This window comes from Salmo salar, chromosome 21, assembly GCF_965601325.2.
Source record: "Salmo salar chromosome 21, fSalSal1, whole genome shotgun sequence".
Taxonomy (NCBI): domain Eukaryota; kingdom Metazoa; phylum Chordata; class Actinopteri; order Salmoniformes; family Salmonidae; genus Salmo; species Salmo salar.
The window spans coordinates 51,122,662-51,143,590 of NC_138311.1; the positions used below are offsets into that span (position 1 = coordinate 51,122,662).

The window sequence follows — 20,929 nt, forward strand, 5'->3', positions numbered from 1 at the left end:
GGTTTTGGGCTTCCTGGAGAGGAAATGGTTGGTTCTGGGCTTCCTGGTGACGAAACGGTGGGTTTTGGGCTTCCTGGTGAGAAAATGGTTGGTTCTGGGCTACCTAATCTACCAGAACACACGTAGTGATAAAAACTAAGTATCATGAAGGAAAAGGCTTTTAAACTGTTGCCATAGGTAATTGGGAGAGTTTAAAAGAATAGTGTAATATGAATCCAAAGCCTTCTCTTGAAGCTTTACAGAGTGTTCAAAGTAAATGGAGTAATTTAGTCAACATGAGAATAAGGCATTGTACAGCCCCAAAAATGTGGTTCAGGCTTTGTATTATGAGTACAAAAGGACATTGAATCGAGAGCAGATAACCAAACACGTTCTTTGCCCTGACATATAATTGCATAATGTACAGTTATGACTATAACTACTGTTCCCTGAAGGAGGGAAACGAGGTACCACACAGCTATTAGGAGTTTGCTCGCTAGATCCCTCTACTGAAGAACATTAGAATCATGCCTGACAAGGCCAAGGAACGCTGTGCCTCACCGGAAGCCCCGCCTTCCACAGGGGATAAACTCCAGGCATGGATTCATTCCTTCAATGAAGTACTGCTCTTCCCCGAGCTCAGAACTGGGCGGCGCGGGGCTGAACAGGTGTTGTACCTCGTTTCTCCTTCAGGGAACAATAGGTACAGTCATAAATCTACGTTCCCTTTCAGTCGGTCAACTCAGTACAACACAGCTACGGGGATATGAAATCACGCCCCAAGCCGAACCCCCAGTGGACACCAAATGAAAGGGCCCCAAAACAGACCACCCAGAGTTCCAACTCGACAGGAAAACCTCCGGTACTCGGGTATTGCGCAATCTGCACACTTTGGGCTACACTGGGAGGAGTGTCATCCAAGTGATAAAACCTCACAAAAAGTGTGTGGTGATGCCCAACTCGCCGCATCACAAATATCTCCTACAGGCAACCCTTTAACCTGTTGGGGGTAGGGGGCAGTATTGACACGGCCGGATAAAAAACGTACCCGATTTAATCTGGTTACTACTCCTGCCCAGTAACTAGAATATGCATATAATTATTGGCTTTGGATAGAAAACACCCTAAAGTTTCTAAAACTGTTTGAATGGTGTCTGTGAGTATAACAGAACTCATATGGCAGGCAAAAACCTGAGAGGATTCTGAACAGGACGTGGCCTGTCTGACAAGTTGTTGTTCATCTTGGCTCTTTTTATTGAAGACTGAGGATCTTTGCTGTAACGAGACACTTCCTACGGCTCCCATAGGCTCTCAGAGCCCGGGAAAAAGCTGAATGATATCGAGGCAGCGCCAGGCTGAAACACATTAGGGCGTTTTGCAAGTGGCCGATCAGAGGACAATGGGCTTAGGCGCGTGCCCGAGTCGACCCCATGCTTTATTTTCTTTCGTCTGTTTACCTAAATGCAGATTCCCGGTCGGAATATTATCGCTTTTTTACGAGAAAAATGACATAAAAATTGATTTTAAACAGCGGTTGACATGCTTCGAAGTACGGTAATGGGAATATTTAGACATTTTTTGTCACGAAATGCGCCATGCTCGTCACCCTTCTTTACCCTTTCGGATAGTGTCTTGAACGCACGAACAAAACGCCGCTATTTGGATATAACAATGGATTATTTGGGACCAAACCAACATTTGTTATTGAAGTAGAAGTCCTGGGAGTGCATTCTGACGAAGAACACCAAAGGTAATAACATTTTTCTTATAGTAAATCTGACTTTGGTGAGTGCTAAACTTGCTGGGTGTCTAAATAGCTAGCCCTGTGATGCCGGGCTATCTACTTAGAATATTGCAAAATGTGCTTTCACCGAAAAGCTATTTTAAAATCGGACATATCGAGTGCATAGAGGAGTTCTGTATCTATAATTCTTAAAATATTTGTTATGCTTTTTGTGAACGTTTATCGTGAGTAATTTAGTAAATTCACCGGAAGTTTGCGGGGGGTATGCTAGTTCTGAACGTCACATGCTAATGTAAAAAGCTGGTTTTTGATATAAATATGAACTTGATTGAACAAAACATGCATGTATTGTATAACATAATGTCCTAGGTGTGTCATCTGATGAAGATCATCAAAGGTAAGTGCTGCATTTAGCTGTCTTCTGGGTTTTTGTGACATTATATGCTAGCTTGAAAAATGGGTGTCTGATTATTTCTGGCTGGGTACTCTGCTGACATAATCTAATGTTTTGCCTTTTTGAAATCGGACAGTGTGGTTAGATTAACGAGAGTCTTGTCTTTAAAATGGTGTAAAATAGTCATATGTTTGAGAAATTGAAGTAATAGCATTTCTAAGGTATTTGAATAACGCGCCACAGGATTCCACTGGCTGTTACGTAGGTGGGACGATTTCGTCCCACCGGCCCTAGAGAAGTTAAACAATGCCCAAGAGGCCGCAGGCCCCTGGTAGAGTGGTCGTGCACACCATTACGTAATTCCTGTCATATGCCTGAGAGATATCCTCCACAACCCAGTTGGAGAGACGCTGCTTAGAAAGCGCTCTACCACGAGCCGGATTATCAAAACAGACAAAAAGTTAGTCACACAAACTGACACCCCTGGTCCGCTCAATGTACATGGTAATGCTCGTACTGGACACAGGGCATGCAACCTGAAAAGCTCAAAAGCTAGAGACCTTTAGGACATAGTCATGACCTTAGGGTCAAAGGTCACATTAGGACGCAACGTCACCTTAGAGTCGCAAGGGTGAACTTCATACAGACTGTATAGTAGCAATAACGTTTAGAGGTAAACACCTTGCCATCAGATTGGACCTTTCAGGTGCCAAGCCCACAGATTCCAAATCTCCGGCCGCGGGTTCCAGACCTGTCCGTGCACCTGGGACAACAGGTCCCTGCGCAATCCCCGCCTAAAAGGATGATCCCCATGAACCAAGGTCGTTTGGGCCTATGGGGAGCCACAAGGATCAAAGACAAGCCCTCCCGACGTACCGTCTAGTGTGTGCTGAATCAGATCCACAGCGGGAAACGTGTAAAGGAGGGTCAAAGGCCCCTGGTGCGTGAGAGCATCCATTTCCAACGGAGCACCCAGGTCCCTTATTTAGAAAAACAGCCGACAATTCGCATTTTCTCACAATGCGTAAAGATCTATGTCAGCCCTGCCTAACATTTTCCATATCTAGGAGACCACCCATGGGTACCTGGAGTGAAGGAAAGTGTGCACTGCTCCACAGCAGTAGGGAGCGAGCAAAGGATAAGAGGGCTTGAGACCGCACCCATCCCTGAGCCACCACTGTTCTGTTTTCGGTCCTCACCAGCACATGTTGAACTGTCAACAATGGGAAAAAACACCTGAGCGCTATGTACACCTCCAACAGCTCCAGGTAAATTATGTGCTGGCCGCTCTGCAACACTGTCCACAACCCCCGATTTGTGTTGCCCTCTCACAGTGCACCCCCACCCTTGATGCGTCTGTCGGGATCACCTTGCGGGATATAACTCGACCCATGGGATTACTCAGCAACAACAGCCACGCGTCCCCCCACCAAGCCCGTAGGCATGACGGGGACACCCAGAGAGGCCGATTTAGGTGTCATGCTGCGTCCAAGTGAGTGTCTTTCACCCACCAACATTACATCACATCAGCAACAGCCGAGTGTAAGCACGGCCATCATAGAAGCCATCATCCCCAATAGGCGCAGGTACTGACAAAAACGCACTGTGACCCAGTCAAAATTGGGCCTCCCTCTGCGGGGACAAGAACGCACGATTCTCGACAAGTCAAACTCGAGACCCAGAAATGAAATGCGCTGAGATGGAGTAAAACATCTCTTCTCTTGATTCACTATGAAACCCAGAGAATGAACATTGGAAACCAGCACCACCTCCTCCCTCGACTCCTCGACTCAAGATTTTTGGTTCCAACCCCTGTGTCTTTGTGGGACGCAGAGTAGGTGAACGGATGATCTCTGCATGTGTGGTTCCCACCGTGAAGCATGGAGGAGTTGTGATGGTGCTGTGCTGGTGGCACACTTAACCAGCATGGCTACAGCATTCTGCAGCGATAAGCCATCCCATCTGGTTTGCACTTAGTGAGACTATCATTTGCTTTTCAACAGGACAATGACCCAACACACCTCCAGGCTGTGTAAGGGCTATTTGACCAAGAAGGAGAGTGATGGATTGCTGCATCAGATGACCTGGCCTCCATAATCACCCGACCTCAACCCAATTGAGATGGTTTTGGATGACTTGGACCACAGAGTGAAGGAAAAGCAGCCAACAAGTGCTCAGCATATGTGGGAACTCCTTCAAGACTGTTGGAAAATCATTCCAGGTGAAGCTGGTTGAGAGAATGCCAAGAGTGTGGAAAGCTGTCATCAAGGCAAAAGGTGGCTACTTTAAATAATCTCAAATATAAAATATATTTTGATTTGTTTAACACTTCTTTGGTTACTACATGATTCCATATGTGTTATTTCATAGATGTCTTCACTATTATTCTACAATGTAGAACAAAGTAAAAATAAAGAAAGACCCTTGAATGAGAAGGCGTGTCCAAACTTTTGACTGGTACTGTATGTGTGTGTGAGAGAGACACTGGAAATCTAAGAAATAAGAGGTACCTGATTCTGCAATTTTGAATCTTTGCAGACACTTTTGGCTCTCCATCTTCTGTTCATGCGCTTGTTTTTCTTTGACATGTCTACAGAACTATGCTACACAACAAACATTGATGAGAATACAGTTGAAGTCGGAAGTTTACATACACCTTAGCCAAATACATTTAAACTCAGTTTAGTCACAATTCCTGACATTTTATCCTAGTAAAAATTCCCTGTCTTAGGTCAGTTAGGACCACTTTATTTCAAGAATGTGAAATGTCAGAATAATAGTAGAGAGAATGATTTATTTCAGCTTTTATTTCTTTCATTACATTCCCAGTGGGTCAGAAGTTTACATACACTCAATTAGTATTTGGTAGCATTGCCTTTAAATTGTTTAACTTGGGTCAAACGTTTCGGGTAGCCTTCCACAAGCTTCCCACAATAAGCTGGGTGAATTTTGGCCCATTCCTCCTGACAGAGCTGGTGTAACTGAGTCAGGTTTGTCGACCTCCTTGCTCGCACACGCTTTTTCAGTTCTGCCCACAAATGTTCTATAGGATTGAGGTCAGGGCTTTGTGATGGCCACTCCAATACCTTGACTTTGTTGTCCTTAAGCCATTTTGCCACAACTTTGGAAGTATGCTTGGGGTCATTGTCCATTTGGAAGACCCATTTGCGACCAAGCTTTAACTTCCTGACTGATGTCTTGAGATGTTTCTTCAATATATCCACATTATTTTCCTTCCACAGATTGCCATCTATTTTGTGAAGTGCACCAGTCCCTTCTGCAGCAAAGCACCCCCACAACATGATGCTGCCACCCCTGTGCTTCACGGTTGGGATGGTGTTCTTTGGCTTGCAAGCCTCCCCCTTTTTCCTCCAAACATAACGATGGTCATTATGGCCAAACAGTTCTATTTTTCTTTCATCAGACCAGAGGACATTTCTCCAAAAAGACAATCTTTGTTGCAAACCGTAGTCTGGCTTTTTTATGGCAGTTTTGGAGCAGTGGCTTCTTCCTTGCTGAGCGGCCTTTCAGATTATGTCGATATAGGACTCGTTTTACTGTGGATATAGATACTTTTGTACATGTTTCCTCCAGCATCTTCACAAGGTCCTTTGCTGTTGTTCTGGGATTGATTTTCACTTTTCGCACCAAAGTACGTTCATCTCTAGGAGACAGAATGTGTCTCCTTCCTGAGCGGTATGATGACTGCGTCGTCCCACGGTGTTTATACTTGCGTACTATTGTTTGTACAGATGAACGTGGTACCTTCAGGCATTTGGAAATTGCTCCCAAGGATGAACCAGACTTAGGGAGGTCTACAAATGTTTTTCTGAGGTCTTGGGCTGATTTCTTTTGAATTTCCCATGATGTCAAGCAAAGAGGCACTGAGTTTGAAGGTAGGCCTTGAAATACATCCACAGACACACCTCCAATTGACTCAAATGATGTAAATTAGCCTATTAGAAGCTTCTAAAGCCATGACATCATTTTCTGGAATTTTCCAAGCTGTTTAAAGGCATAATCAACTTAGTGTATGTAAACTTCTGACCCACTGGAATTGTGAGACAGTGAATTATAAGTGAAATAATCTGTCCGTAAACAATTGTTGGAAAAATTACTTGTGTCATGCACAAAGTAAATGTCCTAACCGACTTGCCAAAACTATAGTTTGTTAACAAGAAATTTGTGGAGTGGTTGAAAAACGAGTTTTCATGACTCCAACCTAAGTGTATGTAAACATCTGACTTCAACTGTATGTAAGAGGTGGTTAATAGGACAGGCAAAGCAGAAATGACAGTTAACACACACACATCATTAGCTATGAAATGGCGGATGGTATCATCTCCACACAATTGAGTTAAAAAATATGACTTTATATTAAAGAAACGTTACGATTCAAAGTAAATGGCAAACATTCAAAGTCTGATGAATTATCTTAATCAAATGCAATTTGTTATACATTATTGATTGGAAAGAAACAAAAAGCAACAATGAATAATGTGAGTCTATTTGAGTGTGTTGATGTACAGTGACAGAGATGGTGGCTGTGTTGAAAATGGATTGGGCCTCACACAGCCTGACCATGAGGTCCAGACACACCTCACCTCATCACCTGGGTGACAAGGAATCAACGCCTCGCCTTCCTCTCCCATCGCGCAGGAAAGAGTGAGAGTGAGACTAACCACTCAGACCGCTGTTCTGCGATTAAACTCCCTACTCCTGCTGTGGGTTTGTTTCAAGTTTTATTAGTCGTATGTACAGGATACACATGGTATACACCGTCCAACAGGACATACAGTACCTGTCAAAAGTTTGGACACATCTACTCATGTCCTGTTGAAAAACAAATCACAGTCCCACTAAGCGCAAACCAGATGGGATGGCGTATTGCTGCAGAATGCTGTGGTAGCCATGTTGGTTAAGTGTGCCTTGAATTCTACATAAATCACAGACAGTGTCACCAGAAAAGCACCACCACACCATCACACCTCATCCATGCTTCACGGTGGGAACCACACATGGGAGATCATCCGTTCACCAACCCTGCTTCTCACAAAGATACGGCGGTTGGAACCAAAAATCTCAAATTTGGACTCATCATACCACAAGACAGATTTCCACTGGTCTAATGTCCATTGCTCGTGTTTCTTGGCCCAAGCAAGTCTCTTCTTCTTCTTATTGGTGTCCTTTAGAAGTGGTTTCTTTGCAATAATTCAACCATGAAGGCCTGATTCATGCAGTCTCCTCTGAACAGTTGATGTTGAGATGTGTCTGTTACTTGAACTCTGTGAAGCAATCTGGGCTGCAATCTCTAATGAGCTTATCCTCTGGTTCTTCCTTTCCTGTGGCGGTCCTCATGAGAGCCAGTTTCATCATAGCTTTTGATGGTTTTTGCGACAGCACTTGAAGAAACTTTCAAAGTTCTTCACATTTTCCGGATTGACTGACCTTCATGTCTTAATGTCACGTGTGCTCCCTCTCCGGCCTCTAGGTCACCAGGCTGCTCGTTATGGCGCACACCTGTCCCCATCGTTACGCGCACATGAGCGTCAGACTCACCTGGACCCCAGTCTCCTCCTTGATTACCTGCCCTATATATGTCACTCCCTTTGGTTCCTTCCCCAGGTGTCATTGTTTCTGTTTCAGTTTCCTGTCTGTGCGTTGTTCGTGTTTCTTGTTTTGTTCATTTGTTTATTAAATTGGGCACTCCCTGAACTTGCTTCCTGACTCCCAGCGCACACGTTACACTTAAAGTAATGATGGACTGTTGTTTCTCTTTGCTTATTTGAGCTGTTCTTGCCATAATATGGACTTGGTATTTTACCAAATATGGCTATCTTCTGTATACCCCCCCTACCTTGTCATAACACAACTCATTGGCTCAAACGCATTAAGAAGGAAAGAAATTCCACAAATGAACTTTTAACAAGGCACACCTGTTAATTGAAATGCATTCCAGGTGACAACCTCATGAAGCTGGTTGAGAGAATGCCAAGAGTGTGCAGAGCTGTCATCAAGGCAAAGTGTGGCCACTTTGAAGAATATAAAATATATTTTTATTTGTTTAACACTTTTTGGTTACTACATGATTCCATATGTGTTATTTCATAGTTTTGATATCTTCACTATTATTAAACAATGTAGAAAAGAAAGAAAAACCATGGAATGAGTTGGTGTCCAAACTTTTGACTGGTATTGTACATGGTGTACACCGTCCAACAGGATACACGTGGTGTACACCGTCCAACAGGATACACGTGGTGTACACCGTCCAACAGGATACACGTGGTGTACACCGTCCAACAGGATACACGTGGTGTGCACCGTCCAACAGGATACACGTGGTGTGCACCGTCCAACAGGATACACGTGGTGTACACCATCCAACAGTATACACGTGGTGTACACCGTCCAACAGGACACACGTGGTGTACACCGTCCAACAGGATACACGTGGTGTACACCGTCCAACAGTATACACGTGGTGTACACCGTCCAACAGGATACACGTGGTGTACACCGTCCAACAGGATACACGTGGTGTACACCGTCCAACAGGATACACGTGGTGTACACCGTCCAACAGGATACACGTGGTGTACACCGTCCAACAGGATACACGTGGTGTACACCGTCCAACAGGATACACGTGGTGTACACCGTCCAACAGGATACACGTGGGGTACACCGTCCAACAGGATACACGTGGTGTACACCGTCCAACAGGATACACGTTGTGTGCACCGTCCAACAGGATACACGTGGTGTACACCGTCCAACAGGATACACGTGGTGTACACCGTCCAACAGGATACACGTGGTGTACACCGTCCAACAGGACACACGTGGTGTGCACCGTCCAACAGGATACACGTGGTGTACACCGTCCAACAGGATACACGTGGTGTACACCGTCCAACAGGATACACGTGTTGTACACCGTCCAACAGGACACACGTGGTGTACACCGTCCAACAGGATACACGTGGTGTACACCGTCCAACAGGATACAAGTGGTGTACACCGTCCAACAGGATACACGTGGTGTACACCGTCCAACAGGATACACGTGGTGTACACCGTTCAACGAAATGCTTAATTGCAGGTTCCTGTGTGTGTGTGTGTGTGTGTGTGTGTGTGTGTGTGTGTGTGTGTGTGTGTTCTAAGGTGTGGAGAATCAGAGCAGGTGTCAGTCCAGTTCAAGTGTTCAGCAGTCTGATGGCTTGTAGATATAAACAGTCTTTAAGACGGTTCTTATCAGGCCTCATGCTCTGTTAACGTCGACCTGACGGGGTCCTTGACGATGTGTGTGTGTATGTGTGTGTGTGTGTGTGTGTGTGTGTGTGTATGTGTGTGTGTGTGTGTGTGTGTGTGTGTGTGTGTGTGTTACCTGCATGTCAGTGAAATTGGGCGCTGACTGGGTCCTCTGTAGGCCCTCCAGGCTCTGCAGTAACCTGCTCAGCTCAATCAGGCTGGACTGGCAGCGGGCGAGCTCTGGAAAGAAGCAACACAAGGACATGGGTCACACTGGAAGGCCACCTCAGACCCAATGAAGTGAATGTGACACCCTGCTGTGCTTAACAAATGAGACAACAATTACTGAAAAACAAACGTCCTTATTAGTTTAAGTAACAAAGTGGAATAATATCATAGACAGGCACTACTATCAGGAGATATTGTAAATCAATATCACCAGGGCAAGGGGAACATATACCATAATACCAGGGCATGGGGAACATATACCATAATACCAGGGCATGGGGAACATATACCATAATACCAGGGCATGGGGAACATACCATAACACCAGGGCATGGGGAACATACCATACTACCAGGGCATGGGGAACATACCATAACACCAGGGCAAGGGGAACATATACCATAATACCAGGGCATGGGGAACATATACCATAATACCAGGGCATGGGGAACATACCATAACACCAGGGCAAGGGGAACATATACCATAATACCAGGGCATGGGGAACATACCATAATACCAGGGCATGGGGAACATATACCATAATACCAGGGCATGGGGAACATACCATAATACCAGGGCATGGGGAACATACCATAACACCAGGGCATGGGGAACATACCATAATACCAGGGCATGGGGAACATACCATAACACCAGGGCAAGGGGAACATATACCATAATACCAGGGCATGGGGAACATACCATAATACCAGGGCATGGGGAACATATACCATAATACCAGGGCATGGGGAACATACCATAATACCAGGGCATGGGGAACATACCATAACACCAGGGCAAGGGGAACATATACCATACTACCAGGGCATGGGGAACATATACCATTATACCAGGGCATGGGGAACATACCATAATACCAGGGCATGGGGAACATACCATAATACCAGGGCATGGGGAACATATACCATAATACCAGGGCATGGGGAACATATACCATAATACCAGGGCATGGGGAACATACCATAATACCAGGGCATGGGGAACATACCATAACACCAGGGCAAGGGGAACATATACCATACTACCAGGGCATGGGGAACATATACCATTATACCAGGGCATGGGGAACATACCATAATACCAAGGCATGGGGAACATATACCATACTACCAGGGCATGGGGAACATATACCATTATACCAGGGCATGGGGAACATACCATAATACCAGGGTATGGGGAACATACCATAATACCAGGGCAAGGGGAACATACCATAATACCAGGGCATGGGGAACATACCATAATACTAGGGCATGGGGAACATATACCATAATACCAGGGCATGGGGAACATACCATAATACTAGGGCATGGGGAACATATACCATCATACCCCACAAGACATGCCATCACAACTATGGGAGGCGCACAGTACTACATAGAGCCATGACTACATGGAACTCATGTAAGCAGTAAAATTAGATTTAAAAAACAGATAAAAATACACCTTATGGAACAGCGGGGACTACAAAGCAACAGCGGGGACTACAAAGCAACACAAACATAGGCACAGACACATGCATAGACACTAGAGGTCGACCGATTAATCGGCATGGCCGATTAATTAGGGCAGATTTCAAGTTTTCATAACAATCGGTAATCTGCATTTTTTGGATGCCAATTATGGCCGATTACATTGCACTCCACGAGGAGACTGTGTAACAGGCTGACCACCTGTTATGCGAGTGCATCAAGGAGCCAAGGAAAGTTGCTAGCTAGCATTAAACGTATCTTATAAAAAACAATCAATCTTCACGTAATCACTAGTTAACTACACATGGTTGATGATATTACAACGTTAACTAGCTTGTCCTGCGTTGCATATAATCAATGTGGTGCCTACTTAATTTATCATTGAATCACAGCCTACTTCGCCAAACGGGGATGATTTAACAAAAGCGCATTCACAAAAAAAGCACAATCGTTGCGCGAATGTACCTAACCATAAACATCAATGCCTTTCTTAAAATCAATACACAGAAATATATATTTTTAAACCTGCATATTTAGTTAAAAGAAATTCATGTCAGCAGACAATATTAACTAGGGAAATTGTGTCACTTCTCTTGCGTTCATTGCACGCAGAGTTAGGGTATATGTAACAGTTTGGGCCGCCTGGCTCGTTGCAAACCAATTTGCCAGAATTTTACATAATTATGACTTAACATTGAAGGTTGTGCAATGTAACAGCAATATTTAGACTTAGGGTTGCCACCCGTTCGATAAAATACAGAACGGTTCCGTATTTAACTGAAAGAATAAACATGTTTTTTTTATCAGTTTCCGGATTTTACCATATAAATGACCAAAGGCTCGTATTTCTGTGTTTATTATATTATAATTAAGTCTATGATTTGATAAAGCAGTCTGACTGAGCAGTGGTAGGCAGCAGCAGGTTCGTAAGCATTCATTCAAGCTTTACTGCGTTTGCCAGCAGCTCTTAGCAATGGTCACAGCGCTGTTTATGACTTCAAGCCTATCAACTCCTGAGATTAGGCTGGCAATACTAAAGTGCCTATTAGAACATCCAATAGTCAAAGGTATATGAAATACAAATGGTATAGAGAGAAATAGTCAACGCGTCATAATTCCTATAACAACTACAACCTAAAACTTCATAACTGGGAATATTGAACCACCAGCTATCATATATTCTCATGTTCTGAGCAAGGAACTTAAACATTAGCTTTTTTACATGGCACATATTGCACTTTTACTATCTTCTCCAACACTGTGTTTTTGTATTATTTAAACCAAATTGAGCATGTTTCATTATTTATTTGAGACCAAATAGATTTAATGTATTATATTAAGTGTTCATTGTTCATTCAGTATTGATATTTAAAAATTGTCCGATTAATTCTATATATATATAAAAATTGTCAGATTAATTGGTACCGGCTTTTTTTTGGTCCTCCAATAATCGGTATCGGAGTTGAAAAATCCGAATCGGTCGACCTCTAATACACATACGTACAGGTGGATACTGTGTTGTAGATATGTGGAAGTGGAGTCGGGGCCTGAGGGCACACAGTGTGTTGTGAAATCTGTTATGAATGTATTGTAATGTTTTTAAAATTGTATAACTGCCTTCATTTTGCTGGACCCCAGGAAGAGTAGCTGCTGCATTGGCAGGAACTAATGGGGATCCATAATAAATACAAATATGCCATCATATGAACACAGTTCCATCATATGAACACAGTTCCATCATATGAACACAGTTCCATCATATGACACAGTTCCATCATACGAACACAGTTCCATCATACGAACACAGTTCCATCATATGAACACAGTTCCATCATATGAACACAGTTGCATCATATGAACACAGTTCCATCATACGAACACAGTTACATCATACGAACACAGTTACATCATACGAACACAGTTCCATCATACGAACACAGTTCCATCATATGAACACAGTTCCATCATACGAACACAGTTCCATCATACGAACACAGTTCCATCATATGAACACAGTTCCATCATATGAACACAGTTCCATCATATGAACACAGTTCCATCATATGAACACAGTTCCATCATATGAACACAGTTCCATCATACGAACACAGTTCCATCATACGAACACAGTTACATCATACGAACACAGTTCCATCATACGAACACAGTTCCATCATACGAACACAGTTCCATCATACGAACACAGTTCCATCATATGAACACAGTTCCATCATATGAACACAGTTCCATCATATGAACACAGTTCCATCATATGAACACAGTTCCATCATATGAACACAGTTCCATCATACGAACACAGTTCCATCATACGAACACAGTTCCATCATATGAACACAGTTGCATCATACGAACACAGTTCCATCATATGAACACAGTTCCATCATATGAACACAGTTCCATCATATGAACACAGTTCCATCATACGAACACAGTTCCATCATACGAACACAGTTTCATCATATGAACACAGTTCCATCATACGAACACAGTTCCATCATATGAACACAGTTCCATCATATGAACACAGTTCCATCATATGAACACAGTTGCATCATATGAACACAGTTCCATCATACGAACACAGTTACATCATACGAACACAGTTCCATCATATGAACACAGTTCCATCATACGAACACAGTTCCATCATATGAACACAGTTCCATCATACGAACACAGTTACATCATATGAACACAGTTCCATCATATGAACACAGTTCCATCATACGAACACAGTTCCATCATATGAACACAGTTCCATCATACGAACACAGTTACATCATACGAACACAGTTCCATCATATGAACACAGTACATCTTCCACTACTGGCAGGGAAAGGGAAATATATTGCTGATCCTTGTCATCATCCAGATGGATGTTCTAAAGCATTGATGGTTGGAGCAAGGAAGAGAGGAAGAGAGGAAGGAAGAGAGGAAGGAAGAGAGGAAGAGAGGGAGGAAGAGAGGAAGGAAGGGAGGAAGAGAGGGAGGATGAAAGGGAGGAAGAGAGGAAGGAAGAGAGGAAGGAAGAGAGGATGGAAGAGAGGAAGGAAGAGAGGAAGAAAGGGAGGAAGAAAGGAAGAGAGGGAGGAAGAGAGGGAGGAAGAGAGGGAGGAAGAAAGGGAGGAAGAGAGGAAGGTAGAGAGGAAGGAAGAGAGAGGGAGGAAGGGAGGGAGGAAGGGAGTAAGAGGGAGGAAGAAAGTAAGAGAGGGAGGAAGAGAGAGAGGAAGAGAGGAAGAAAGAGAGGAAGATAAGAAGAAAGAGAGGAAGAACTTACCCTCTGTACACTTGTCCATCTCCTCTGACTCCTGGAGCCATGCAGCCACCTTGCTCTGTCCATTACTGTAGGAGGCAGGCAGGCTGCTCCTGGTACTGGGGGCCTGGGGGGACTGCCATGGTGGGAGGCTGGTGCTGCTACTGGGGGCTGGGGGGGACTGCCATGCTGGAAGACTGGTGCTGCTACTGGGGGCCGGGGGGGACTGCCATGTTGGGGGACTGGTGCTGCTACAGGGGGCTGGGGGGGACTGCCATGGTGGAAGACTGGTGGGCTTGGTCTGCTGGAGGACATGGAGAGAGACAAAGAGGCTGGTTAGTTAACACACCTCAGTCTACAACACCTGAATAACACACACCACGTGAAATAAACATTATGTTTCAGGCTTGCTAGGAGAAAATCTAAGATCATTCCATGCCTTCTAAGAGGCATGTATAATAGCTGAAGAAAAGGACAAGACATAGTATGTGGCCAACAACTCTAAATGTCAAACCACCAAAGATATCCCTTCTGTTTCACCATCACTTCAAAGCAGCAGATGTTTACTGACTCAGTCTCAGGCCCTGTGAGAGTGCTGATCAGTAGGAGGCCATGCCGGCCCAGACCCAGACCAGGCCCAGACCCATGCAGGCCCAGACCAGGCCAAGACCCAGATCCAGATCCATGCAGGCCCAGATCAGGCCCAGACCCAGATCCATGCAGGCCCAGATCAGGCCCAGACCCAGATCCATGCAGGCCCAGGCCAGGCAGGCCCAGACCCAGACCAGGCCAAGACCCAGACCAGGCCCAGACCCAGACCCATGCAGGCCCAGACCAGACCAGACACAGACCAAGCTGCTCTGAATACAGGCCTGATTGATGTCCTAATGGCTTCAGTCTGCCAGACTGTTCTTTCCCTGGGGACACAGTGTATTTGCTTTTTTTATTTTTATTTTTTATTTCACCTTTATTTAACCAGGTAGGCAAGTTGAGAACAAGTTCTCATTTACAATTGCGACCTGACAATTTAACTTTAACACATTCACAGACAAATATTAGTGATACTGCATTACCCACTGCATTACCCACTGTAATTACTTCCAACATTACCCACTGTAATTACCCACATCCTTACCCTCTGTAATTACCCACAGCATTGCTCACAGCATTACCCACATCATTACCCACTGTAATTACACACAGCATTACACACTGTAATTACCCACATCATTACCCACTGTAATTACACAATGTAATTATTCACATCATTACCCACTTTAATTGCCCACAGCATTACCCACTGTAATTACACACCGCATTACCCACTGTAATTACCCACCACATTACCCACTGTAATTACCCACAGCATTACGGTATTAAGGCCATATCTGATTCAGACTCATTAGTCTTATAATTAGCTCAGTAACTGAACAGGGCTGTTAGTAGTAATAGAACCAGTCACAAATGAAAATGTTGCGTGTCTGTACACTGAAACATGAATAGCTTTGTATGTGGGTCAGACAGAAAAGAGCTCAGCTTACCACAACAGAGAACAACTGTGCCGAGCTAACTAACAGGGAAGAGGAGCTAACTGACAGGAAAATGAAGCTAACAGTGAATAGGCGCCAACTGCCAGAAAAGTGGCGCTAACTGCCCGGGAAGTTAGCTATCCTGTCAGTTAGCTTCACTTTCCTGTCAGTTAGCTCCTCTTCCCTGTCAGTTAGCTCGGCACAGTTGTTCTCTGTTGTGGTAAGCTGAGCTGTTTTCTGTCTGACCCACAGGGAAGTAGCGCTAACCGTCAGGGAAGTGGAGCTTACCGCCAGGGAAGAGAAGCTAACTGCCAGGGAAGAGGAGCTAACCGCCAGGAAAGAGGAGCTAATCGCCAGGGAAGAGGAGCTAATCCACCAGGGAAGAGGAGCTAACCGCTAGGGAAGTGGAGCTAACCGCCAGGAAAGAGGAGCTAACCGCCAGGGAAGAGGAGCTAACCCAGCAGGGAAGAGGAGCTAACCGCCAGGGAAGAGGAGCTAACCCACCAGGGAAGAGGAGCTAACCGCTAGGGAAGTGGAGCTAACCGCCAGGAAAGAGGAGCTAACCGCCAGGAAAGAGGAGCTAACCCACCAGGGAAGAGGAGCTAACCCACCAGGGAAGAGGAGCTAACCGCCAGGGAAGAGGAGCTAACCCACCAGGGAAGAGGAGCTAATCGCTAGGGAAGAGGAGCTAACCCACCAGGGAAGAGGAGCTAACCGCCAGGGAAGAGGAGCTAACCCACCAGGGAAGAGGAGCTAACCGCTAGGGAAGTGGAGCTAACCGCCAGGAAAGAGGAGCTAACCGCCAGGGAAGAGGAGCTAACCCACCAGGGAAGAGGAGCTAACCGCTAGGGAAGAGGAGCTAACCCACCAGGGAAGAGGAGCTAACCGCTAGGGAAGTGGAGCTAACCGCCAGGAAAGAGGAGCTAACCGCCAGGGAAGTGGAGCTAACCGCCAGGGAAGTGGAGCTAACCGCCAGGGAAGTGGAGCTAACCGCCAGGGAAGTGGAGCTAACCGCCAGGGAAGAGGAGCTAACCGCCAGGGAAGAGGAGCTAACCGCCAGGGAAGTGGAGCTAACCCACCAGGGAAGAGGAGCTAACCGCCAGGGAAGAGGAGCTAACCGCTAGGGAAGTGGAGCTAACCGCCAGGGAAGAGGAGCTAACCGCCAGGGAAGAGGAGCTAACCGCCAGGGAAGTGGAGATAACCGCCAGGGAAGTGGAGCTAACCGCCAGGGAAGAGGAGCTAACCGCCAGGGAAGTGGAGCTAACCGCCAGGGAAGAGGAGCTAACCGCCAGGGAAGTGGAGATAACCGCCAGGGAAGAGGAGCTAACCGCCAGGGAAGTGGAGATAACCGCCAGGGAAGTGGAGCTAACCGACAGGGAAGAGGAGCTATAACCGCCAGGGAAGTGGAGATAACCGCCAGGGAAGTGGAACCCACCTTTACTTCATGTTGTCCTGCAGCGGGGGAGGCTGGGTGGGGGTGAGGGATGGGGGACTCAGTGCTGGCAGGGGGAGGAAACGTCCTTATGGTGGCGTCTCGGGGGGAGCGGACAATCTCATTCTGCCGGTAGAGACGGTGGTGGCGCAGCTTGACCACCCAGGAGTCAAAGATGTCTGGAGATTTGATCTGTAAAGAGGAGAGGGATGAAGAGGAGAGATTTGCCACAGTAGGCTATTGTTCATAGAAATTGTAATCGTCCAAGCCCTCAGACAAGGGCTAGACTTCTATCATCCATCCTGTGAATCTCTGTCACACTTTCAAGCTAACCTTGATGTGGTAGATATGTTCCTCTGTGTCCAAGTCAATGCTAACCTTGAGGTGGTAGATATGTTCCTCTGTGTCCAAGTCAATGCTAACCTTGAGGTGGTAGATATGCTCCTCTGTGTCCAAGTCAATGCTAACCTTGAGGTGGTAGATATGCTCCTCTGTGTCCAAGTCAATGCTAACCTTGAGGTGGTAGATATGTTCCTCTGTGTCCAAGTCAATGCTAACCTTGAGGTGGTAGATATGTTCCTCTGTGTCCAAGTCAATGCTAACCTTGAGGTGGTAGATATGCTCCTCTGTGTCCAAGTCAATGCTAACCTTGAGGTGGTAGAGATGCTCCTCTGTGTCCAAGTCAATGCTAACCTTGAGGTGGTAGATATGGTCCTCTGTGTCCAAGTCAATGCTAACCTTGAGGTGGTAGATATGGTCCTCTGTGTCCAAGTCAATGCTAACCTTGAGGTGGTAGAGATGCTCCTCTGTGTCCAAGTCAATGCGGCGGGCTCTCTTCTTGATGGACATGACAGAGAGACCCACATCAATGCAGCCATGCAGCTTGCCTTTCTGAATCTTAGAGAAAAGAGAGTTAACATAAGTCATGTATGGTATCTCATTGTTGCTATATAAATGGAATCTCAAGGTGAAGAAAGAAAGATATAGGATCATGATCGAAAGGACTAATTGAATCTTTTAGGACTACTTGGCTCTTATAGGCCTACTTGACCCTTGCGGGCCTACTTGACCCTTACAGGACTACTTGGAGTCTTATAGGTCTACTTGAAGTCTTATTCAAAAGTAACCACCATTAATCATCATTCTGCACTATTACGCAATATCATGCAGTGGGGCTAGTTTGTCTGTTTGGTTCAAAGAGATCAAGGCTGACAAGAACATGGCTGCTTCCAGGAGACACTGTGGAAGGAAGGACCCTTTGGAAACATCAGATAAGTGTGGACCCAGCAGTTTTACCATTAATTTGGAGATTTCCTACAGACTGACATGGGCAGCAGAAACACTATAGGCAGAGTGACCCTGGAGGTGTTTCTGCTAAGTTACCATTGTGCCATAGGGATGCCAACTGAGGCTGCCCTCCATCCCTGCTCCGTCTCTGTTCCATTGGCTACTAGTCAGGGTTACTCACATCAATTGGTGACTTGGAGTACTTCAGCATCCCATTGTCCAGGACAAAAAAACGCTGTAGGAAAAACAAGAACAAACATTGAGTAGGACAATAACAGCACTTGTCTCTGGAAATGAATGTACTCTATCTGAAAGAAGGTGTGGTTGATTACTTTTCTGAAGGGTTTTGCAACAAGGAAATCGATGTAAACAAGTACAAGTGTTTTCTCTCTCAGTCGGCCATCAAGCCCTACCTTGTGCCAGCCTTTCAGTGGCCATTTCCGCTTCTTCAACATGAAGCCTTCGTGTTTATCTGGCCTCTGGACGTTGCTCTGACCGATTTTCAGCCCCTCAATGATTTCCCAGCTGTCTGCCTCCTAGGGATGGAGAGAGAAACAGAGCCATGTCGGAACTCATCTGTTCACTTCTCCAGGGCCGGCGGAAAGAGCAGAGAAAACAGCAACAGTACAGAAAGACCCCCGGCCCGGACCGCAGTGGTTTCCCCAAGTACATGGAGTAGCCAGCCAGGGCGTTGGCAGAACGAGATCTATTCTACTCTGGTACATTCTAATACCTTGATTCCATCCAAAATACACAGCTAAATTAATGATTACTTTAACGACTTTACCTCCCAGATTGTTAAAATGAGTTGTGGTATTGAGTGGAAAGACATCGCTTTACAATTAAAATGACAGAAAATGTATGAATTCAGTGTGTTAGTTGTTTTGGATATCATCAGGCCTTTGTGATCAACACTATTTTCTAAATAAGAGAACCTTTAACATGAAACCTCTCTACTCTTGAGATTCAAGTCATTTTTACAGTTTTACTGCAAGATATGAATGGCCACAATGATGTTTGTTCTTCAAATTATGCTGCTACTGGGGGCAGGATGTTTGTGACTCAAGGAATTGGTAGGGTTTCCGACTTGTCAATCAATCACTGTGGATGGGAGTTTGAGGGAAGGTGGTAGATGAGTAATCTAGTCAGAAAAACTAGTCTACACTTTCAATTTAGTTTATTGTGGCAAAAACCAAAGAAAAAAATATTGTAAACATGAATTCCCTGTTGAGAAACAAAGTCAGGAATAGATCTACCAGTATTTTTATTTATTTAACCAAGTCAGGTAAGAACAAATTCTTATTTACAATGACAGCCTACACCGGCCAAGCCCGGACGACGCTGGGCCAATTGTGCGCCGCCCTATGGGACTCCCAATCACAGCCGGATGTGATACAGCCTGGATGATGGAATGATGGAAGACTGACGCAGGTGTTAAACCAGCAGTTGACTGCTCCATTGTTGACAGTGATTAAATCAGTAGACCTTCATCAATATCTTTAATAATACCATATAAGTATCCTTAGCTTTTAAAACCTTTAATCTGTTTAATTTAATCATATTTTGGACCAGAATGAGGCTCTCTCTCCGCTAGCCTACCTATTGTTCCAGCAGTGAGGGTTCAGCATCTTCATCGAATATAATTAATCTGCAGATAATCGCCAAAAAAGTGTAGTAGGCTATACACACTTTTCTGACTTGCGGATTGAAACGTTTAAATAAAAAGAAGCCTAGTAGTCGGTTTACAATGAGTCTGTTATTGGCAATTTAGTAGACGGCCGGTGCTTATGGAAAACACTGGGAACGCATTTCATCCTGCTGCCTTTAAACAGTATGAATAATAGATACTACCAGATACAACATAAATACTACCAGATACAACATAAATACTACCAGATACAACATAAATACTACCAGATACAACAGAAATACTACCAGATACAACAGAAATACGACCAGTACACTACTGTATATTACGTTGAACTGTGCATTTTTTGTTCTACCTATTAACAGAAATACAGCCCGATTGAGTATCTCCCAGCCCTCTCAGCATTTCCACTAGCTGTCCCCTACTCTGCTCTCCTGTTTCAGGGCTCCTCTGGAATGGAGGATTGGAGGCAGGGATGGGGTCAGGTGGGGATAAGTATGACATGGCAGCAGAAGTGTCCCACTATGAGAAATGAGACCCTGGAGGGCCCCACTTGGCGGCGTGGGTTAGGCCATGGTCAGGTGAAGTTACAGCTGAATACAGAACAGTTAGCTGCCTTATAAGCTGCCCCCTGCAGCGCTGACAACCCAGTGTGTTTGTGTGT

The 20,929-nt window shown here is 45.1% G+C and overlaps 1 protein-coding gene across 4 annotated transcripts in view; it reads right to left on the minus strand.

The window, feature by feature from the left end:
* Positions 1 to 20,929, minus strand: part of LOC106582464 (oxysterol-binding protein-related protein 6) — a 94,227-nt gene that overhangs the window by 28,183 nt on the left and 45,115 nt on the right. For 2 of the 4 annotated variants that reach the window (XM_045704868.2, XM_045704865.2), the window contains exons 3-9: positions 19,031 to 19,153; positions 18,799 to 18,852; positions 18,114 to 18,227; positions 17,334 to 17,522; positions 14,394 to 14,673; positions 9,508 to 9,611; positions 4,628 to 4,720 (exon numbers count right to left, since the gene is read on the minus strand). In XM_045704868.2, coding sequence (XP_045560824.1) covers positions 4,628 to 4,720; positions 9,508 to 9,611; positions 14,394 to 14,673; positions 17,334 to 17,522; positions 18,114 to 18,227; positions 18,799 to 18,852; positions 19,031 to 19,153 — 957 coding nt within the window. The remainder of the gene's footprint in view (positions 1 to 4,627; positions 4,721 to 9,507; positions 9,612 to 14,393; positions 14,674 to 17,333; positions 17,523 to 18,113; positions 18,228 to 18,798; positions 18,853 to 19,030; positions 19,154 to 20,929) is intronic. The other 2 variants (XM_045704866.2, XM_045704869.2) reach the window with 2 other exon arrangements.